Source organism: Hemiscyllium ocellatum, chromosome 34, assembly GCF_020745735.1.
Source record: "Hemiscyllium ocellatum isolate sHemOce1 chromosome 34, sHemOce1.pat.X.cur, whole genome shotgun sequence".
NCBI classification, from domain to species: domain Eukaryota; kingdom Metazoa; phylum Chordata; class Chondrichthyes; order Orectolobiformes; family Hemiscylliidae; genus Hemiscyllium; species Hemiscyllium ocellatum.
In genome coordinates, this window is record NC_083434.1 from 13,918,607 (window position 1) to 13,943,351 (window position 24,745).

The 24,745-nt window shown below is 40.1% G+C and overlaps 1 protein-coding gene across 2 annotated transcripts in view; it reads left to right on the forward strand.

Moving 5' to 3' along the window:
• The window catches only part of cdkal1 (CDK5 regulatory subunit associated protein 1-like 1), a 581,619-nt gene that overhangs the window by 548,885 nt on the left and 7,989 nt on the right, over positions 1-24,745 (forward strand). For both annotated transcript variants that reach the window (XM_060849921.1, XM_060849920.1), the window contains exons 13-14: positions 7,844-7,927; positions 12,070-12,234. In XM_060849921.1, coding sequence (XP_060705904.1) covers positions 7,844-7,927; positions 12,070-12,234 — 249 coding nt within the window. The remainder of the gene's footprint in view (positions 1-7,843; positions 7,928-12,069; positions 12,235-24,745) is intronic.

Below are 24,745 nucleotides of genomic sequence, written 5' to 3' on the forward strand. Positions count from 1 at the left end.
CTGTAGTGAAATCCCACAATATAAACAAACTTCTATAAATTCTGTGATGTGTTAGTTTAAAATCATTGTTACAAAAAGACTGATTTATTAAACCTCCTCAAACACCAGTTTTAAATCCAAATCTAAAAAAAAATTACATCTCATGTTTTTCAACGCATTGTGTAATTTATTTCAGAACATATCCCTTTCTCTGCCTCAGTGATAGAGTATGGGATTATTTAAAGGATTCGGGATCAGGTTCACAGGTGAGCATAACATAATTTGGTAACATCAGTCAATATGCCGGTTCACTACCACAATTCCAAGCCCTAGTTCAGAGTGGCAGTGAAGAACTGGAATTTCCAGTCAGCAATGTTGGCCGTATCCATTGAGTTGGAAGCCTGTAAGATCACAAGAGAAGCCGATACTATCTATCAATTGTGACCTTCATAACTCCCCTGGAGGTGCTGACCTTCCAGGAACATGGTCAGGGCTAAATTTACCTTCCCCATGTCCCTTGCAGTATCCGTCTACTATTGGCCATCACACAATTTAAAAGGGACCTGAAGGGCAACTTTTTCATCTAGAGGGTGGTGCGTGTGTGGAATGAGCTGCCACAGGAAGTGATAAAGACTAGTACAATTACAACATTTAAAAGGCATCTGGTTGAATACAAAGGGTTTAGAGGGATATGGGCCAGGTGCTGGCAAATGTACTAGATTAGTTTAAGCTATCTGGTCAGCATGGACAAGTTGGACCGAAGGATCTGTTTCTATGCTATACATCTCTATGCTTTGTGTTGAGAGTTTGGCAACTGTTCCTGATTGAATATGCCACTCCATGACATCATATAATGGGGCACATTTAATAAATGATATCAGAGTGAAAGATGCCCTAGGAAATGCTAACCATAGCATGTTAGAACTTAGTATTCAGTTTGAGAATGAGGAACATAGGTAAGATAAGTTGTGCTAAACATAAATAGGGGCAATTATAGAGGAATTGAAGGTAGGGTTGACTGGATTGGACTTGGAAAGGAGTTTAGTAGAAAAGATGGTTGATAAACAATGGCAGATGTTTAAGGAAAATATTGCAGGACTCAAAACAAACATATATTCAAGTGAATAAGAAGGGTTCTAGGAAGGGGATGAACCAACCACTGTTAACCAAGGAAGGTAAGAATAATATCAAACTCAAAGAAAAGTCTTAATGTGGCAAGGATTAATGGTAAACCATGATATTGGGAAAGTTTTAAAAACTGTTTAAAGATGACAAATTAAAAGAGAGAAAAAAAACTAAGTGTAAACTAGCAAATAATATTAAACAGACACTAAGAATTTCTAAAAATATCTAAAAAGGAGCAGAGAGGCCAAAGTTAATGTGGAGTCCTTAGCGAATGAGGCTGAGGAAATAATAGCCGGGAGCCCGGAAATAGCAAGAGAGTTGAATAAATATTATGCATCAGTCTTCTTTGTAGAGGGCATAATAACAGTTCAAAAATTTCTAAATCAAGGAACAGGAGATAGGGAGGAAATAAGTACTAAAATGAAGTGAATGGTCAACAAGTCCACTGGACCTTGTGGATTGTATCCAAGGATTTTTAATGAAGTAGCTTTAGAGCTGTTCAAATCACTAGTAATAACTTTCCAAGGATCCTTAGATTCTGGAAAAGTCCCAGACCCAGGACCTTAGCATTGCGTATAAGTCCTGCCATGATTTGCCTTTCCAAAATGCAGCATCTCACATTTTTTAAAATTAAACTTGATCTGCTACTCTTCAGCCCATTGGCCTATCTGATCAAGATCCCATCGTACTCTGAAGTAACCTTCACTTTCTACTACCCCTCCAATTTTGGTGTTATCTGCGAACTTATCAACTATATCACCAATGTTCACATCCAAATCATTTATATAAATTACGAAAAGCACTCAAATATTTATAAGGAGCACTTTGTGGGGTTTTTTTTGCCCAGTGCCTGAGTCTATGGCAGGTGGTCCATCTGGCTTAATTGCTTTTTTGAGACTTCCTAGTGATTGGTACAACTGATTGGCTTGCTAGGCTATTTTCAGATGCTGGGTAAGAGTCACTCACATTGCTCTGGGTCTGAAATCTCAGGTAAGGATAGGCGGTAGGTTCTTGCATAATCAACAATGGTTTCATGGTCAACATTAGATTTGTATTTCCAGATTTCTTTTGAATTCAGATTTCACCATCTGGCATGGTGGGCATCTCAAGCATATCCCAAAACATTAGAATTCTTAGAATCCATACAGTGTGAAAAGAGGCCATTTGGCCCAACAAGTCCACACTGACCCTCTGAACAGTATCCCACCCAAACCCATATCCCGACATTTACCCCTGACTAATTCACCTAACCCACATATCCCTAATACTGTGGGCTGTTTAGCATGGCCAATTCACCTAGCCTGCATATCTTTTATATTGTGGGAGGAAACTGGAGCATCCAGAGGAAACCCACGCAGATACAGGGAGAATGTGCAAACTCCACACAGATAGTAGCCTGAGGCTGAAATCGAACCAGGTCCCTGGCACTGTGAGGCAACAGTGCTAACCACTGAGCCACGCTGCTGTCTTCTAGTCTCTGCATTATTAGTCCAGTGACAATATCCCTACCCCAAGAGATTTGTGAAATTTGCAGTCTAAATATAATTTTTCTTATAATTTCTCATATTTTTCAGCTTGTTACCTTGTTTTGGATTTTGTTCGATATCCTTGGAATGAATTATATATTTCACTCATATAGCTTTAAAAAGTTTATTTGTAGTTCTGTTGAATCAATTAAACAAGGTGTGAAACTCCACAAGCCTGAAACACAGAATAGTACTTGTTCACAGAATAGCTTTTGGTTTTATGTTAATTTTATCAAACTTAATAAAAATAACTATCTAAGTTCAAAATAGATGTGCTTGCTAGTGTGTGGAATATCACTGGTTGGGTTTAATGAGGACAGAGCAGACTGGAATCAATCAGCTATATGTAAGATTATTCCTATTCAGTTGGAAATATCAGAAGATGGTTTCTTGGGACTCATGCCCTAGTGAAGAAAATGTGGTGCCTGGTTTTATTGACAGGCCTCTATGAGAATAATATTGTGGCCAGCTTTCTGAGTTACTTTGAAAATAAGAAAAGGACGTGACAAAAAGGTCATGTGACAAAAAACCCCAACAAAACTATGTATGTAAGAAATCCGAACCAAAAAAAACCTGGAGAAACTTAGCAATCTGGTGGTAGCTGTGGAGAGAAAGCAGATCCACTCTCAGATCCAATGACGTTTCCTCAGAATAGAAGAAAGTGGGGATTGCATATGCAGGAGATCAAGTTGAAAAGTGTGGTGCTGGAAAAGCACAGCAGGTCAGGCAGCATCTGAGGAGCAGAAGAGTTGACGTTTTATGCATAAGCCGTACATCAGGAATGTTCCTCAGAACAGTCCTGAAATTTCCTCAAGGACATTGTACGTCAACCTACAGCACATGGATTGCAGTAGTTCAAGAAGGCAGCTCACCACTAGGGCAACTAGGGATGGACAGTAAATGCTGGCATGCCAGTGAAACCCACTCCTATGAATGAACAAAAATATGAATTAAACTCAAGTGAATCTTCGTAAGCAAACTAACATAGTATGTCATGTATAGTATTCATTCACAGTGTTCTGTTCAAAAGCAGGTTCTGGTTGATTATTTGCTGATGCTTCACCTTTAGCCATTCCCTTGGAAGTTGGTGTTGGTGGTAATTTGCTATTCTACTCACAGGGCTAGGGCAGGGAGGAAGGCCCAAAGTCCCTCAGTCGGAACAGGTATTGTACCTACACTGATGGTATTATTCTGAATCAGACACTATCCATCTAGCAACAGAGCTAACCATCTATCACTGAGTTTCGCAGTGAAATTTTATAAAAATATTTTGCTTCTGTAGTTGAAGATGTGGAGACCGTCATTTACTTGAGGGCTCAGAAATCCATAAGTTTGAATTTAAAATTGTAACATTACGGTTTGTGAAAGCAGAGTGGGAGAATCTGCCTTGTTCATAAGATTTAGACGCATATCAAATAGCTTCCACTCCCATAACCATAAGACTACCATGTAAAGAATATTTTGATTTTACATGGACTAAAGGATCACAAAGAGTGATGAGGACTGAAATTGTTTTGTGAGTGATATCAAGCAAGTCAGGCAAATCGACAGCATATTTTAGAATTTATTTTATTAAATGTGTTGTGCACCATCATCAAGAACACTTTTTAAAATGGTAATTCAGACATAACATGGAAATTTTCTGCTCCCTCCTGGCATACTTGCCTGGACACAGGAACCCCATAAATTGTGCAGAAGATTTTATTGCCACCTGCATTATAAGGTGACCTATCTAAAGTCCACCATTCTTGATGAAGATCTAATGTTCAAAATATTGACTTTCCTGCTCCTCCAATGCTGCGTGCCCAGTAATGCTTTTCCTGCACCACACTTTTTGACACTGATCCCCAGCATCTGCAGTCCTCACTTTCTCCTTATAAAGTGACTTACCCTTGTCTGAATTGAGGGCCTTGGTTGGCTAATTGTTGGCCACTCAAGGGCAACTTGCTGCACTGCCACAATTCTTCATGGCAGGATACACAGGGAATGCCTGGAAAGTTGAACTTTAACTGCTCACACCTGAAGCCAAAAATGGAGCGGTACATCCTTTACCAGCCCCATTGAGAGATCATGCCTCCACCAACCATACTCCATCCCATTCAGCCTTTGCTTCCCATTCCCTCTCCCTTTTTTCACCTGGTGCTCTTCTGATATCTCCTGTCTTGGCCAAAATCCCCAAGCCTTAGGTTAATTCCAGCTGCTGGTTCATGTACCCAGCAGTGGCCACCAGGTAAAATTGCTGGCAGCTCTGGAGGCAGATCTTCCTCCCCATACTCAAAATTGTAAACAGGCCTAAATCCACCATCCAAAATTTAAATGCTGCCTGATTTGGTTTTTTTTGTATGACTACCTGGCATTTTATTCCTAGTTCTTCTGGTGCTAAAGGCCTTTGAAAATGATAAGATAATATGCAGAAATACAGTGAACAAAACAAAATAAAATTTTGCATTTAAGCCACACACTGGTTCATTTTTAGACATTCCATTGACCTTTCACTATAAGAGATGGGACTCATGTTGAGGTTATACATGACGTTGGTGAGGCCATTTTTGGAGTACTCTGTACGGTTCTAGTTGCCCTGCTATAGGGAGGATATGAAAGAGGGTTCAGAAAAGAATTACCAGAATACAGCCAGGAATGGAGGGTTTGAGTTATAAGAATAGGCTGGATAGCCTGAGACTTCTTTCTTGAGTGTAGGAGATTATGGGGTAACCTTGTGGAGGTCTATAAAATCATGAGGGGTATGGATCATGTGAAAGGCAAGGGTCTTTTCCCTACGGTGAGAAAGTTGAAAACTAGTGAGCATATTTTTAAGGTGAGAGGAGAAAGTTTTAAAAACGACATGAGGGGCAATTTTTTTTACGCAGACAGTGGTTTGTGCATGGAATGAACAGCCGAAGGAAGTGATGGTTGCATGTACAGGTACAACATTTAAAAGAGATTTGGATAAGTACATGAATAGCAAAGGTTTGGACAGATATGGGTCAAACACAGGCAAATGGGCCTAATTCATTTTGAGAACATGGTTGACATGGAATGGGCCAAATGGTCTGTTTCCATGCTGTATGACTATGGCTGTAATATTTCTAACTTTTACATAATGTAGTAGAATTTCCCAGTTCAGGGTTTTGTATTTATGTTTTAAAGTAAAGACTTTTTTCTCAAATGGAAACTGAAAGTTAAGGAAGCAATTAGCCTCAATTGAACAAAAAGGGTAGATGTCAGGGATGAAAGAAAATATTCAACATTTCACATAAGTAAAAAGGAATTACTTTGTGGTCAACCTGTATGATTATGCTTTGGTGTTTCGTACAATTACGGTAATTCCATACTCCTAATTTGTAAATGTAACTATGCTGTTGTTTAGGTTTCTAGGACTCTATAATTTGAAGAAGAGACAAGTGAAATTAGTTTTGGCTTTTACATATTCTAATAACTCCATGGAAGTAACAGCAAAGTAGCAACACAATCAAAGAGTTAGATGTTTTAAATAGCGAATAGCATCGTTTGCCGTAATCTAATTGTTTTGTTCAGATTATTTATGTACAATCAAAAATAAACAAGGCAGTAATCCAACCTAGGTGCACCAAATGATTTAAGCCAGTCACCTACAATTTAGATTAGAGCTTTGACTCACTTCAGAATCCTATTGTTCTTAACAGTATCTGTTGTCCGTTGGTTGTGTGATGTTGTTCAGTCCTCACTCCATTTTAGATCTGACAACCATCATCACTGCTGACACAAAATGTCCGAGTGTTTTCCTTACTAATGCATTGTGATGTCCACACTGAAAGGTTGATGATTGTCACACATTGCTGCAGATTTATCAAAATTTAGTTGGTCATGTTATCCTCCTCTGCTCGTAATACAGGAATGTGATTAGAATTGTTCAGCATGCATAGCTTGTGATAGGCGAGTCATACGTAGATGTTACTCAAAATGCATCCAAAAAATGTTTTAAATCTTGAATTTTAACACAACCATCAGACAAAATTTTATCAGAAATATTTTTAATAATTTTAAAATGTCATCAGGCCTAATGGGCCAGAATCACAATATTTCAAGAGTTAACCCCCACTTATTCAAAGCAGAGAGGCTATGATACTGGACTAGTAGTCTAGAAATCTAAATACTAATTCAAAAACATGAATTACTTTTCAAAAATGCTAGGCAGGAAAATTAAATTCAGTTTTTATTTAAATCTGGACTAAAAAAGGTAGTACCAATGGTAATGATAAAGAGGCCACCAGTTTATCTGTAAAAACTCAATTGGTTTACTAATATCATTGAGGGAATGAAATCTACTTTGTGTATGCAGCTGGGCAAAGAGCATTCAGTAACCCCTTCCCTCCCCCATCCACTAATTCCTTCACTTATAAAGAATAAAGAATTTGCAATAAAGAATTACCACTCTCATTGAGTTGCCCATATGAACCACATTATAGCATGGATAGGATAGTATTGGGGTCAGTTGAGGTTTTTCGTGAACTCAGTTTTTTTTTCCATTTCTTGCTTCCATTATCCACCCACTCTTAGATTATAGGGGTGAGCTAGTGAATAGATATAAGATAAATGAGCCTACAAGTGTCCTGTTTCATATGCCTTTCTATGAAAAACAAACCCAACGAGGGCAAATACAACCCAATTCCACATTATACAACTGAAAACTTGTGATATAAGACAGGCTACACCTCTGATCAAACAGTTGCAGTACAGCTACAACACTGGCATTGGCTTCTTAAACTAGAAAATTTTCCAGTACACCTGGTCTGTAAAACAAAACATGAAAATTCAGAGGAATCGATTATCTCTGTCAATCCACTCTCAATTATCAGAAAAGTGGTGGAAAGTGTGTTGATAGTGCTACCTACTGATGCTTATTCATTGAAGCTCAGTTTCAGTTACACTCAGACCACTATGCTATAATCTTCACAATATCCTCAGTTCAGATATGGACTTCCAGCAGAATTGGAGAATTTTCTACAAAAGAATGCCTTAGAAATGTGAGCTTAAATTGTCTAAACACATTATGAATTTTGATGTTATCTAAAAGCTTCCTGCTTGCTTCGGAAGATAACTTGGAAAAGGATTGAGTTCACTCTGTTAAAGTCAGTTCACATAATGAATGGTTCAGGTTTCAAAAGGTTTAGAATCACTCTTACAACTCTGTTCTTTTTCTAAACTTGTTAAAAAGTGTTTAATTGATTTTTCAGATTGGTGAGAAGCAGCATGTTCTGATAACAGAAGAATCATTTGATGGCCAATATTATGTTGCACATAACAAATTTTATGAGCAAGTAAGTTTTTTGCAATTTTATTACAGTAAATTAAAGTATTCACATTAAACTGGCATTGCAAGATATTGCCTTTCTCTCCATGTATGAGATTGAATAAAAGGAAAACAATAAAATCAATCAACAGTACTCATGCCTATACGAATGATTTGCTTTTAGGATTTGTCTCAACGTCTTCTAAATATATATGCTGTGATTACAAATACAGAATTAATTGGGTTTTTACTGAAATTACAACTGTAAAGTACCCTTCGATTGAACAAATGGGTAAGAATGTGACATCATTTCATAAAAAGCATACTTAAGCATTAGGGACCTCAGTTCGTAGCAGATTTAAAATGACATTAGGGTCTTCAAACCTTAGTTCACTTGAAGGTTGTTTTTTTGTCCTTTCAAGTCATGGCCACTGCTTCAAATGATCTAATGTTCATTATTAAAGTGTCTGGATATCAGTACGAAAAAGGAAGTTTTTTCAGGAAAACAAACCCGAGACAAAATAAATATCTGAACTTAAAGTTTACAGTCAAGCATGCATCTGCATCTGTTCTTCTGGTGGTAATTTACCCACAAAACCGTAGCTGATGCTATGCAGTGATGGCACAAACAAAGTTGCACAAATCCCTTTTCTACTTGTGTTCATAATGTGCAGTTCACATCAAGGATACAATCTTGTTCATAAGAGCCTCCACTCCAATTCCTTGTACAGAAATTCAAAAGGGAAAATTGATCCCTAAGTTTTGAACTCAAACTCTCTTTAAATTTCCCTTTTTTTAATTCATGTAATTGTATTGTATGTAAGTGAGATTAAGGAAATTCCCTTAATATATAAATTCACACAATCCTTGTAATCTGCAAACAATCCTTGAAGAAATTTGGATTTTCACAGTGAAGAAATGAAAACCTAAGTTGTGGTAAACTTTAGTTGACAGTATGTGGAAGAATCAGACTAACGATTCTTCACCCTAATGAAGATATATTTGGGTGCAGTGAGAGATTGGAAAAATTATTTTCATATTGCAAGACTCATGTGGTACAGTTTATTTTGATTCAATTTGCATTAACAAATATAAAAGGTACATTTTTATGATGCTAACAGCCATTTAATCTTAGACTGTTGCAGGCAACATATCATTTAGCTATAAAAATGTTTAAATATTATGTGCATCTAATGTCTTCTGATTTCCTTTATTCTAGTCTAGTCTGTTAGTCATTCTAATAATGATTCCATGGGTACTGATTGATAGTATCTTCACTGAAAAAGAGTAGTCCTGTTTCTCTGCAAGTAACATCTTGTTCAAGGCCACATGTGATTAGAAATGTTGTGTATCCCAGAGAAAATAAATCTAATTTGCAGTTAATATGATCGTGACGAAGGCGTTTGGTATGCTTTCCTTTATGGTCAGAGTATTGAGTACAGGAGTTGGGAGGTCATGTTGCGGCTGTACAGGACATTAGTTAGGCCACTGTTGGAATATTGCGTGCAATTCTGGTCTCCTTCCTATTGGAAAGATGATGTGAAACTTGAAAGGGTTCAGAAAAGATTTACAAGAATGTTGCCAGGGTTGGAGGATTTGAGCAATAGAGAGAGGCTGAACAGGCTGGGGCTGTTTTCCCTGAAGCGTCGGAAGCAGAGGGGTGACCTTATAGAGGTTTACACAATTATGAGGGGCATGGATGGGTAAATAGGCAAAGTCTTTTCCCTGGGGTTAGGGAGTTCAGAAGAAGAGGGCATAGGTTTAGGGTGAGAGGGGAGAGATGTAAAAGAGACGTACAGGGCAACTTTTTCACACAGGTGGTACGTGTATGGAATGAGCTGCCAGAGGAAGTGGTGGAGGCAGGTACAATTGCAACATTTAAGAGGCATTTGGATTGATATATGAATAGGAAGGGTTTGGAGGGTTATAGGCTGGGTGCTGGCAGGTGGGACTAGTTTGGGTTGGGGTATCTGGTCGGCATGGACAGGTTGGACCGAAGGGTCTGTTTACATTCTGTACATTTTGACGATTCTATGACTCTGAATGGCTGATCCTGATTTACAAACTGAGCAACGTAAATATGAGTTTTTCACAATCTTTGCAGAGAGGAGAATAAGTATATCATTCTTTCAGAATAATGTTTTAATATCCAAATAAATTTTATTGGCACCACCATTATTTGCATGCAAAAGATCTACATAGATTTCAATGAACTGCTGTTTGATGCATAGGCTGCTCTATCTGTATTTTTGATTTTGTTCATGCTGCCAACTTTTCTAACCTTTCTCAGAATATGAGTGCTGCTGACTAGCTGAGCATGATTGCCCATTCTTAATTGATCTTGAGGATTGGGTGGTGAGCCACCATCTTGAAATATTGCAGACCATGTGGTGTGGGTACTCCTATCGTACTGTTAGGAAGGGAGATCCATGATTCTCATCCTTTGAAAATGAAGGAACAACTGTATTATTTCAAGTTAGGATAGTGCATGTTTGGAGAGAAGTTTGAAGTTTTGGTGTTCCATTGGATCTATTGTCCTGGTCTTTCTCAGTGAATGATGTCATGGGTTTGGAAGTCAAAGGAGCCTTAGTGCGTCGATCCTATACTTTATATAATTTAAACATATGTCTGGATATTTTGCTGAAGATCAGTTTGTAGGTGATGAATAGGAGCAGCAAAGTCTAAATCATTGGGGAAGTCCTGAAATTAATGATGCAAAGTGGGAAGAGGATACATTTCAGAAAAAGCTGTTCCTCCGATTTACCATGCTGGATTGTAGAGGAGAAAAATTGAAGATGATGTCATATTTTTTAGTTAGTTCGTGTGATGTGGATACCAATGTTTACTGCCTATTCCTAATGCTCTTGAGAAGGTGGTGATAACTGCCTTCATAAAACGCTGCCATCCTTGAGGTATAGATATACCCACAGTGCTGTTAAGAAAAAAAAGTTTCAGGATTTTTGACCCAGCAACAGTTAAGAGACAATACAGTTCCAAGTTAGGATAATGTGTGGCTTGTACAGGAACTTGCAAACGGTGGTATCCCAATGCATTGCTGCCTTTGTCCTTCTAGATGGTAAAGGTTGAAAATTTGGAAGGTGGTGTTGTAAGAGCCTTAGTGAGTTATCCTTTGGATCTTGGAGATGCTATGCACTGCTACCACTGTGCCATGGAGGTGGAGGAAACAAATGTTCAAAGTGGTGGATAGATTCCACTCAAGCTTTGTCCTGATGTTAATGAGCTTACTGCAGGGTTCCTCTAGAAGTGAAAGTTCTTTTCAGAGTTCTTAAACTTGAAGTCTCCTGGAATCGTTTTGATCTTCTGAGGGATTCGCAATATTTTCCAGATGCTTTCAATAATTCTTGGATTTCCCCCAGCCTCTCAGGAGATTATATGACTTGTTTTGAGGGACAGAGTTGGTTGGGTATAGGGAGGTTAGTAATTAGCCATCATGCTCTAAACTTTACATATAAGATACTCTTAGTAGATCTTTTCCTGCCTGTTGTTTTTGCATGCTCATATGTTTTAGGATAGTAAACTATGCTATTATTATGGTTTGGTAATGAACCTCTTCACCCTGTCCAAAGTTCAAGGAAAATGGCAATTATGGGAGATAAAATAGATAGCTGAAGTCCCTGTTTTTATTTGATGAACTAATAAGCAGTTTATGAGAGGAATAGATTAGATTAGATTACTTACAGTGTGGAAACAGGCCCTTCGGCCCAACAAGTCCACACCAACCCACCGAAGCGCATCCACCCAGACCCATTCCCCTATGTTTACCCCTGCACCTAACACTATGGGCAATTCACCATTTTTGGATTGGGGGAGGAAATCGGAGGAAACCCACGCAGACACGGGGAGAATGCGCAAACTCCACACAGTCAGTCACCTGAGGTGGGAATTGAACCCGGGTCTCTGGGGCTGTGAGGCAGCAGTGCTAACCACTATGCCACCGTGCCTTTCATATTAAGCTTAAAAGATATAGGAAGGATATTGGTGAAAGGAAAATGATCTCAAGTACATTGAGCAAGAGAGGTGTAATTTACTACAATATACCAACATATTTTTTCAATTTGGGCTTGAAGCCATCAATTTTGCTGAAAAGACCAACACTTATTTTTGCTGTGTAAACAGTAATGTTTTTTCTCACCCTCCAATTCTGCAAAGGTTTTGGTGCCGAAGCAACCTGAACTACTGGGCAAAATGATCGAGGTAGATATTTATGAAGCAGGCAAACATTTTATGAAGGGAAAACCAGCACAAAATGGAAAGATCTACACTCCTTCAATTGTGAAACCATTACTAAGGGGTGCAGTATCAGGGGTGATGGAGGTAAGTGGTGGTTCTTTCTTCATTTAACATGGCATTGTCTCCACACATGTCTTGATGCAGGTGGGTAGAGTGCAGAATTTTTTGTTGATCAAAGCTAAAGCTACAAAACTTAATTGAGTGTGAAATTATGATGTATATCTGATTTATGAGCATAATTTGATCTCCACTGAATGCGCAAATGCTTTTGAGTTACTACGCTGCAAAAATAACATGCAGCATGGATTATGCATGGGAACGTATTTGCTTGCGTAATTTAGAACAGCAACATTTCCTTAACAGACCTGCACCAGAAAATAAAAAAGGCAAAGCTGTGTACAGCAATTATTAGGAAAGAGATTTTTTTAAAAATAAAAGTAAGTTTTGCATTTATTTAATGATTGTAACTTTGCTCATTTCTAACCTGATAACTTGATAGCATCATCAATAAACTGAGATGATTACAAGTTGCTAATTCTTCCCATTTAGCAGATCAGAAACTATTACCTTCAAAACTGGAACTTTTTTTTCCAAATGATGACACTTCCAGAGGTATAAGTGTGCTGATTAAATAGAAACATGAAACATGGAAAAGTATCATAGCCTTAAGAGTTGAAAATGGAAAACTTAGTAAGCAGAGTTGAGAAAATGCCATTTGAGGGGAGGTGATATCCTATTGGTATTAGAGCTAATTAAGAGATCCAGGTAATGTTATGGGGATCTGCTTTGAACCCCACTATAGCAGATCGTGGAATTTGAATTCAATAACAATACGGAATGAAGAGTCCATTGATGACCTTGAAAACGTTTTTGATTGTCAGAAAAACCCACCTGGTTCACTAATGTCCTTTATGACAGAAAATCTGCCATTCTTACCTGATCTGACCTACATATTATTCCAGATCCACAACAATATGGTTGATTTTTAACTGCTGTCCAGCCAATTAGGAAAGGGTAATAAATGCTGGCTTAGTCAGCGATGCCCTCATCCTGTGAATGAATAAAAAAAATTTACATTTATTCAGAAAGTGAAGAAGCAACTTCCCAAAATCTGCATCTTTCCTGTTGAAGTCACAAGGAATGGCATCTTAGTTATATTAGTCTTCTGCTGAATGCTACAAAATCTGGAATTCAAAAGACAGTTGAGGTTAGCTGAAATTTAAAAATTTTGGAAATGCAATTAATAGTTTTTTTTTGCAGGGGTAGGTTTTTAAGGTTACCCAACCAAGACAGAAAGATAAGAGTTAAAATATGCATTAACCATGATCTAAGTAGATGATAGAACAGGCTTGGGGTGCTGAATGACTTATCCCTATTTCTATGTTAGACTTAGATGAATGCCAGTTATCATGGAAAGCAGAGAGGTATTCCTAACCTGATATAATTTACGCAAAAGTTAAAAAGGAAGTAGTAGGCAAGAGTGGTTTTTATGCCATCAGGCAGGAGCCTGCATCGCGGCTTGCCCCCTTGGAATCAAACAGGCAATAAAAGAGAATCACACACAAATAGACATCTCTCATTCGGTGATAGGCATTCACATATATATATAAAATGTTGTGGGTGGCACAGTGGTTAGCACTTCTGACTCACAGCGCCAGAGACCCGGGTTCAATTCCTAGTACATTAGTCTGAGTAGCTTTCTCTACCTCGCTTATTGGATTTCAAATGAAAAGTGCAATTTCCTGAGACGTTTAGATTAGATTAATTACAGTACGGAAGCAGGCCCTTCGGGCCAACGAATCCACACCAACCTTCCGAAGCACAACCCACCCAGACCCATTCCCCTACATTTGCCCCTGCACCTAACACTACGAGCAATTTAGCATGGCCAATTCACCTGACCTGCACATTTTTGGACTGTGGGAGGAAACCAGAGCACCCGGAGGAAACCCATGCAGACACGGGGAGAATATGCAAACTCCACACAGTCAGTCACCTGAGGCAGGAATTGAACCCGGGTCTCTGGCACTGTGAGACAACAGTGCTAACCACTGTGCCTCCGTGCCGCCCACAACATTTACCTCAACATTTTCTATCTATGTGAATGCTTATCACCGAATGAGAGATGTCTATATGTGTGTGATTCTCTTTTATTGCCTGTATTCTATACTGCACAAGAACGTTTTATCTAATTATAGCATGACACCAATGCCTTTGGTAAATATCTGTGAATTCCTACATGGATAGTAGGGTCCACACATTGACACACCAGCTCATACTATTGAAGATCTCAAAGATAGAAATGGATCAAAACAAAAACAAGAATATATTGGATAGCATTGTGTACATTTATGAGCAAGGCATTGACTTTATATCCATTCTTCAAAAAAGGTTTGCAAGCAGAATATCATCAGTGGTATGATACAACAAGTATTTGGATTTGAAAGTTTTGTTTCTTGATGAAAGCACACTACTGTTGACTGTAGGCCAGTTAGTATAATGACTTGTTGTGACATTAAGCCTGTAAACTATGTTTTAGATATCTAATATGTTGCATTTCCCTTCATCAAGTACTATTACCAAGTATAACTATTTCGAGATTTTGTAATACATACTATACCTGACTAAGGTAAAATGAATAGCTTAAGTTTGGTCTAATGACTCAGATTTTTGCTCTCAAACAAATTTCCCTAGAGATCTTGTACCAGCTTATCAGTGAAAGTTCCTGCTAATTCATCATTAGTTTCTCTACAGAGAATCTGTACAGTCTGTAAGCAATTCAAACAGCATTGACAATCTTCAGCCAATCAGACTGAAGTATGCTCACTGAGCCATGCAGACTACAAACCAAACTATGAAAAACAGCAAGTATAAATTAAACTTTGGGCAGGAAACAAAATAAAAATTGGGGTATACAAATGGATGTTAGAGAGAGAGAGAGAGAACAAACAAAGAAAAAGTTTTAATTAAAAAGACTTTTAATTAATGACAACTCAGTAGCTCCAGGCTAGCATCAGAAAAGCTAAAAGCTCTAGGCTTTCTCTGGTGGAAGCTCAGAATCAGGGTTATGAGTAAGGAAGACAGAATATGGCTATAATCAAGACAAGAGGAGGTAGAGTTTAAGGCAGTGATCTGGAAAAGTGAAAGATTGACTTCAAGATTGAGATGAGGACATATGGTTTCAAAGGGTTTCTCAAGAACCTGTGGCTATTTATCCTACTTATGCAAACCCATATGGAGTACCAGAAGGAGCCTGTCTTCAGTATTTATCCGAAGTTGGCACATTCTATCTCAAATCTGAATCCAGGCAGAAGGCAGCATGCATCTCCCCTCGTCATAGTTACTTTTAAATCATTATGCCAATAACATAATTGAGCTGAGATTTTTTATCACTAAATAACCTATTAGCTGAAACCTTGTCAATTGCATTAGCTGGGTTAGTAAAATTTATATGGACTGGATGAGGTCATACTATACAGTGATGATTGATGTCGAACCGAGAGACCTAAGGTTTAGGTACATAGTTCTTTGAAAGTTGCACTGCTGGTACGCAGGTTGGTTAAGAATGCATTTAGCACACTTGCCTCATTGCCCAGACCATTGATTATAGAAGTTGGGATGTAATGTTGAGGTTGTACAGTACATTAGTGAGGCTGCTTTTGGAGTACTCTGTACAGTTCTAGTTATCCTGCTATAAGAAGGATATTATTAAATTGGAGAGAGTTCAGAAAAGATTTACCAGAATGTGGCAGTAGGGTTTGAGTTATAAGGAGAGGCTGGATAGGGTGGGACTTTCTTCACTGGAGAGTAGGAGATTGAAGAGTGATGTTATAGACGTTTATAAAATCGTGAGCAGCATAGGTAAGGTGAATAGCAAAGGTCTTTTCTGTAGGATGGATGAGTTTAAAACTAGGGGTCATCTGTGTAAGGGAAGAGGAGAAACATTGAAAGGAGGTGGATGGAGCAACTTCACACACAAGGTGATTCGTATATGAAATGAACTCCAGAGGAAGTTGTACAAGTAGGTACAGTTACAACATTTAAAGACATTTGGGCAAGGTTTAGAGGGATATTGGCCAAATGCAGGCATGTAGGACTAGTTTAGTTTGGGAAACTTGGTTGGCATGGATGAGTTGGACTGAAGGGTCTCTTTCCATGCTGTATGACTCAATCCCTTTCCCCAAGTCACTCATCTTGATTGGGAGAGGGCATTGAAGCTAATGTCTTTAGATGATGTTAGCTAAGGCCATTATGTAGATGATTAGTAGGTAGGAGACAAGGTTCGATACTTGGGACATTCCTGAGGTAACAATGCAAGATGGGAAGAGCATCATTTCTGAAAATGGTCTTCCTACCATTGGACAAGAATGAGTTGAAGAGAATGAGGACAGTTGCTTTGAGCTGGACAGTGTGAAAGAAGCATTGGAGGACAGTGGTGTGTTTTTTAAAATTTGTTTATCAGATGTGGGCATCGCTGGCCAGGCCAATGTTTATTGAACATCCTTTACTGCTTTGAGAAAGTACTGGTGAACTATCTTCCTGAACCTCTGCAGTCCTTGCAATACTGTGGAAAGGAGTTCCAGGATTTTGACCAACCAACAATGGTGAAACCATGAGATTGTTCAGTATGATGTGTAGCTTGGAGGGGAGCTTGCAGGTATTTGTGTTTCCATGCATTTACTGTGCTTGTTTTACTATGTGGTAGAGGTCACAGGTTTAGAACACAGTCTCAAAGGAGCCTTACTAAGTTGCTGCAGTGCAGCTTCTAGATGGTACACACTGCTACACCTTGTGATGAAGGCAGTGCTGTCAATGGTAAAGGGAGTGAATATTAAAGATGAGATGGAGTGCAAAATAATAGGCTGCTTAACCTTACACAGTGTTGAGTCTCTTAATGTTGTTGGAGTTGCACTAAATATCCAAAGATGTCCTATTGAAAATACAGGCACATGGCAGAGGATGCAGGATGGTCTTGTTAATAAAGTGAAGTTAAATTGATAGCAAGAAGTGTTATAAAGTCGGAAGGCATTGAATCTGTGTCGGTAGAGTTGAGGTACCACAAAGGACAAAAGAACCTAATGGGAGTTTGGATAGGCTTCCTGGCAGGAGCCAGAATCTGGGGAAGTAAATAAACCAAGAAGTAGAAAAGGCATGTAAGAAAAGCAGCATTACAGTAATCATGGGGTACAATAGTATGTAGGTGGACTGGGAAAAGCTGGTTAATAGCAGATCCCAAGAAAATGAATTCATGGAATGTCTCTGAAATGGTCTTTTGGAGCAGCTGATGGTAGAACTCAGTAGGAAGCAGCCAATTCTGGATTTGGTAATGTGTAATGAAGCATACATGATTATGGAGCATAAATTGAAGCAACCCTTAGAAGGCAGCAATCATAATGTGTTAGATTGCACCCTGTAGTTTGAAAGGGAGAACAGGAATCAGATGTAACAGTATTACAGTTGAGTGAAGGTAATTAGAAAGACATGAGGAAGTACCTGGCAAGAGTTTCTGGGGGTATTTCAGGAGGCACAGCAAAGATTCATCCCCTGGAAGAAGAAACATACTAAGGGGAGGATGAGGCAACTATGGCTGACAAGGGATGTCAGGGACAGAATATAAACAAAAGAAAAAACATACAATGTTGTGAAGATCAGTGGGAAGCCAGAAAATTGGGAAGCCTTTTAAAAACTAGCAGAGGTCAACTAAGCCAGCCACAAGATGGGGGACAAGATGAATATGAGGATAAGCTAGCTAGTAATATAGAATACTTTTTAGGTATATAAAAGGTAAATGGGAGACGAGTGGAAATAAAGGAAAGAATTTTTAAAAACTCATTTGTGGAATGTGGGTGTTGCTGCCTGGCCAGTATTTATTGTCCCTGAGAAGGTGGTGGTCAGCTACGTTCTTGAACTGCTGCAGTCCATCTGCGTGGGTTGACCCACAATGCCAATCAGAAGGGAATTCCAGGATTTTGACCCAACGACAGTGAAGGAATGGCGATATATTTCCAAGTCACGATGATGAATGGCATGGGGGCCAAGTCATTGAGAGCATTTAAGACAGAGGTAGCTACGTTCTTGATTAGTACGGGGATTAAGGGTTATGGGGAGAAGGCAAGAGAATGGGGTTTAGTAACATATCAGCCATGATTGAATGGTGGAGCAGACATGATGGGTTGAATGGCCTAATTCTGCTCCTATGTCTTATGGTCTATCCAGGCAAATGGAGAGTATTTCATCATTTCTGACTGTATCTTGCAGATGATGGACATTGGGGAGACAGGATGGGTTACTCACCTCAGAGTTCCAAAGCACAGACCCGCTCTTGTAACTGCAGTACTCAATGGCTGGTTCAGTTTACTTTCTGGTCACTATAACTTCCAGAATGTTGATAGTAGGCATTTCAGCTGTGGTATTGCCATTTAAAGTTAAGGGGAGATGATTAGGTTCTTGTTTGAGATGACCATTGTCTGGCATTTGTGATGTGTCTATGTTACTTATCACTGACTAGGCCTCCGCCGACATTTCCACCACCTCCAAACAGACCCCACCACTAGGGATATATTACCCTCCCCAACTCTTTCCGCTTTCCGCAAAGACCGTTCCCTCCGTGACTGGTCAGGTCCTTGCCCCCCAACAACCCACCCTCCCCTCCTGGCATCTTCCCCTGCCACCCCCGGAATTGCAAAACCTGCGCCCACACCTCCCCCTCACCTCCATCCAAGGCCCTAAAAGAGCCTTCCATGTCCATCAAAGTTTCACCTGCTCTTCCATCAATGTCATTTATTGTATCCGTTGCTCCCGATGCGGTCTCCTCCAAATTGGGGAGACTGGACGCCTTCTCGCAGAGCGCTTTAGGGAACATCTCCGGGACACCCACACCAATCAACCCCACCGCCCCGTGGTCCAACATTTCAACTTCCCCTCCTACTCTGCCGAGGACATGCAGATCCTGGGCCTCCTCCATCACCACTTCCTCACCATCCGACGCCTGGAGGAAGAACGCCTCATCTTCCGCCTCAGAACACTTCAACCCCAGGGCATCAATGTGGACTTCACCAGTTTCCTCATTTCCCCTCCCCCCACCTCACCCCAGTTCCAGCCTTCCAGCTCAGCACCATCCTCATGCCTGGTTCCACCTGCCAATCTTCCTTCCCACCTATCCGTTCCATCCTCCACTCTGACCTATCACATTCATTCCCACCCCCATCCACCCATTGTACTCTTTGCTACCTTCTCCTCAGCCCCACTCCCCTCCCACTTATCTCTCCACCCTGGAGGCTCCCTGCCTTCAGTCCTAATTAAGGGCTTTTGCCCAGAACATCGATTTTCCTGCCCCTCAGATGCTGCTTGACCGGCTGTGCTTTTCCAGTACCACTCTAATCTAGACTCCCAAGTCTGGATATTGTCGACATCTTGCTGCATATGGGCATTGTCTACTTCAGTATCTGAGGAAACTTTATCAAGGTTTAACATTATCAATGGCTGTACTAACGTAAATGTTAAAAAGTAATAAAATACTTCAGTCACGATTAATTTTGGTTAAGTCATTTTAGGGGAGAAAGTGAGGTCTGCAGATGCTGGAGATCAGAGCTGAAAATGTGTTGCTGGAAAAGCGCAGCAGGTCAGGCAGCATCCAAGGAACAGGAAACTCTGATGAAGGGCTTATGCCAGAAACGTCGAATTTCCTGTTCCTTGGATGCTGCCTGACCTCCTGTGCTTTTCCAGCAACACATTTTCAGTTAAATCATTTTAGTCTTGTGCAAAGGGAAAAGGTAACTGCGGTGATACAGACATTGAGTTGTGGAAAAGGTGGGCACATTCTTGTGAATTAATAACATGGTTCAAGGAAGGCTGGAGATGGCTAATAGTTTCTAATGGCAAAAGGATTTGAACACAAGATGTTTTGGCAAGTGTGAATGAGCGTAGTTTTGAAAATTAAAAGGGATGCAACTGAGAGGAGGAAATGATTTCACAAGGTTTGATATGGCAGGAAAGGGATTGGGTGAAGTAGCTAGTATGATAAGATTCCCGAATGGTTTTCACAGCAGTGAGTGAGGCCCAAAAGCACACCATATGGCCTAGCCTGATCTTTTGATGGATACCTAAACTAGTTTCTGTCAATTTGACTGATTAATCATAATATTGCATGTACATACAATTACTCACACACCATATACTTGTGTGCACGCACCCTGATATTTTATCAGCAACTAATTGAACATCCAACATCACAATTGATAATTCTTGTTATCTATTATTGAAAATTGGTAAGCTGCTCATTCCAGCCTCTTACAATGCAAACCTTTTTATGATGGGAATATTCACATTCATTAAAAGGCTATCACGGTTTTACAAGGCACATTCATTCCATGTAAGAATGTTCCATGAGTGTAGTTAAATGCAACCATATAGGTCCATCAGCCAAACATTCTGTTTTGATTTGCTGGCTGCATTTGATCATTGTATCAAGTAAAAAAAAAATCAAGTTTTGAATGTCCCCACAACTTTCCATTTGCTCAAGTGCAGTTTCATAATGCTCCATGTACCTCAGTAAAATATTTACTGTTCACATCTAAAAGAGTGTTCTTGAGGTATTTAACTTTGGAGGGCCTTGCAGCCAAGTGCAATCCTGTTCTCAGCGGTTGTTCTCACACACTGACACTTATAATATGTCCTACTTATGATCAGAGACTGGCATTTTGGCTGGCCTTTCCTTTCCTAAACCAAGAACACTGAGACCAATAAATTCTTGCACTCCAATTGCTGTCCTTTAAGGCCATAAGATGTAGGAGCAGATTTAGACCATTCAGCCCATCGACTCTGCTGCACCATTTGATCATGGTTGATATGTTTCTCAATGCCACTTTCCTACTTTCTGCTCATACAGATGAATACTTATCTCAGTACTGACATGCCACACAATGCATTTACTCACTGTGCCAATCTATTTTAAGAGAAAACATGCAAGTTGCTTCTGTACTGTATTGGTGGAATATTTGATTTGAGTCATTGGTTGCAGTTGATGATTCACTGAATTCCATTGATGGCAAAAGCTAAGTAATACAGTAAGTATCTTAGCATCTTTCCACTAATCCACCAGACATATTCACATAGGAGGTGTGGTCATCTCTGGCTAGGCTATACCTTATTGACCAGAGGTCAGTAAGAGTCAACCACTTCACTGGGGCTTGAAATCACATGTATGCCAGACTAGGTGAGGGTAACAGATTTCCTTTCCAAAAGGACATCATTTGGCCTTTAATTCCAGATTCTTTTACTGAATTCAAGTTCCACCATCTGCCATGGCAGGATTTGAAGCCAGATCCCCAGAATATTAGATAAAAACAAGGACTGCAGATGCTGGAAACCAGAGTCTAGATGAGAGTGGTGCTGGAAAAGCACAGCAGGTCAGGCAGCATCCGAGGAGCAGCAAAATTGATGTTTCGGGCAAAAGCCCTTTATCTCCACTCTGCAGGCTCCCTGCCTCTATTCCTGATGAAGGGCTTTTGCCTGAAACGTTGATTTTCCTGCTCCTCGGATGCTGCCTCCCCAGAACATTAGCTGGGTTTCTTGATTAATCGTGTAGCGATAATACCATAAAACCCTTGCTTCCCCATGAACTTTGGACTAATTTATTTTGCTGGATTCTTGCTCCTTAGATGTGTAAGATTTTCAACATTAAAAAAACTTCTGTTTGAAAAGGAAATACCTGAACTTGACTATTTCAAAAATGAGTCAGCAACTTTCTGAGTGAGTGCACCTGTCTCATTTGGACTCCTGCAGCAGAAATACAGACATGTTCCATGTGAGGCAGAGAATGTTTTTATTACAATTTTCCCAGTCTGTTACTCAGTATGATAAGATAAACAGATGTCCTGCTTTTGATTCCATTGTCCTAACCAGCCATATCAAAATTGTTTTATGGACCGGTATATTTTTCCCATCTTTCTCTTCAATAGACAATAGGCGCAGGAGTAGGCCATTCTGCCCTTCGAGCCTGCACCACCATTCAATATGATCATGGCTGATCATCCTTAATCAGTATCCTGTTCCTGCCTTATCTCCATAACCCTTGATTCCACATCTTTGAGAGCTCTATCCAACACTTTCTTAAATGAATCCAAAGACTGGGCCTCCACTGCCCTCTGGGGCAGAGCATTCCACACAGCCACCACTCTCTGGGTGAAGACGTTTCTCCTCATCTCTGTCCTAAATGGTCTACCCCGTATTTTTAAGCTGCGTCCTCTAGTTCGGCACTCACCCATCAGCGGAAACATGTTTCCTGCCTCCAGAGTATCCAATCCTTTAATAATCTTATATGTCTCAATCAGATCCCCTCTCAGTCTTCTAAACTCAAGCGTATACAAGCCTAGTCGCTCGAGTCTTTCAGTGTAAGGTAATCCCGCCATTCCAGGAATTGACCTCGTGAACCTACACTGCACTCCCTCAATAGCCAGAATGTCTTTCCTCAAATTTGTACTCCAGGTGTGGTCTCGCCAGGGCTCTGTACAGCTGCAGAAGCACCTCTTTGCTTCTATACTCAATCCCTCTTGTTATGAAGGCCAGTATGGTATTAGCCTTCTTCACTACCTGCTGTACCTGCATGCTTACCTTCATTGACCGGTGTACAAGAACACCCAGATCTGTCTGTACTGCCCCTTTACCTAAATTGATTCCATTTAGGTGGTAATCTGCCTTCCTGTTCTTGCCACAAAGTGGATAACCATACATTTATCCACATTAAACTGCATCTGCCATGCATCTGACCACTCACCTAACTTGTCCAGGTCACCCTGTAATCTCCTAACATCCTCATCACATTTCACCCTTCCACCCAGCTTAGTATAATCAGCAAATTTGCTAATGTTATTACTAATGCCATCTTCTATATCATTAACATATGTTATATAAAGCTGCGGTCCCAGTACTGATCCCTGCGGTACCCCACTGGTCACTGCCTGCCATTCCGAAATGAAGACGTTTATCACTACTCTTTGTTTCCTATCAGCCAACCAACTTTCAATTCAAGTTAGTACTTTGCCCCCAATACCATGCGCCCTAATTTTGCTCACTAACCTCCTATGTGGGACTTTATCAAAAGCTTTCTGAAAGTCCAGGTGCATTACATCTACTGAATCTCCCTTGTCCATCTTCAGAGTTACTTCCTCAGAAAATTCCAGAAGATTAGTCAAGCATGATTTCCCCTTCATAAATCCATGCTGACTCTTACCTATCCTGTTTTACTATCCAGATGTGTCATAATTTCATCCTTTATAATAGACTTCAGCATCTTTCCCACCACTGAGGTCAGACTATCTGGTCTATAATTTCCTGCTTTCTCTCTCCCACCTTTCTTAAAAAGTGGTACAACATTAGCCACCCTCCAATCCGCAGGAACTGATCCCAAATCTATCGAACTCTGGAAAATAATCACCAACGCACCCACGATTTCTCGAGCCACCTCCTTCAGTATCCTGGAATGTAGACCATCAGGCCCCGGGGATTTATCAACCTTCAGACCTAACAGTCTCTCAAACACCAATTCCTGGCAAATGTAAATTCCCTTAAGTTCAGGTCTTTCAGCCACTGTTACCTCAGGGGGGTTGCTTGTGTCTTCCCCAGTGAACACAGATCTGAAGTACCAATTCAATTCTTCTGCAATTTCTTTGTTCCCCGTAATATATTCCCCTGTTTCTGTCTTCAAGGGCCCAAGTTTAGTCTTAACCATTTTTTTGCCTTTCACATACCGACAAAAGCTTTTACTATCCTCCTTTATACTATTGGCCAGTTTACCGTTGTACCTCATTTTTTTCTTTGCGTATTTCCTTCTTAGTAATCCTCTGTTGTTCTTTAAAAGCTTCCCGTCCTCCGTTTTCCCACTTATCTTTGCTATGTTATACTTTTTCTCTTTTAACTTTATGTGCTTCTTAACTTCCCTCGTCAGCCACGGCCACCCATGCCTCCTCCTCGGATCTTTCTTCCTTTTTGGACTGAACTGATCCTGCAATCTCTCCATTATACACAGAAATATCCGCTATTGTTCCTCCACTATCATCCCTGCTAAGGCATTGCACCATTGAACTTTGGCCAGCTCCTCCCTCATAGCTCCATAGTTCTCTTTATTCAACAGAAATATTGTCATTTCCGATTGTACCCTCTCCCTCTCAAATTGCAGATTGAAGCTTATTGTATTATGGTCACTAGTTCCCAATGGCTCCTTCACTTCGAGGTCCCTGACTAATTCTGGTTCGTTGCACAATACCAGATTCAGAATTGCCTTCTCCCTGGTCGGCTCCAGCACCAGCTGTTCTAAGAATCCATCTCTGAGGCACTCCACAAAGTCTCTTTCTTGAGGTCCAATACCATCCTGATTGTCCCAGTCTACCTGCATTTTGAAATCCCCCATAACTACTGTAGTAACATCTTTGCGACAGGCCAATTTCAGCTCCTGATTTAATTTACATCCGACATCCAGACTACTGTTTGGGGCCTGTAGATAACTCCCAAGAGGGTCTTTCTACCCTTAGTATTTCTCAGCTCTATCCATACTGACTCTACATCCCCTGATTCTAGGTCCCCCCATGCAAGGGACTGA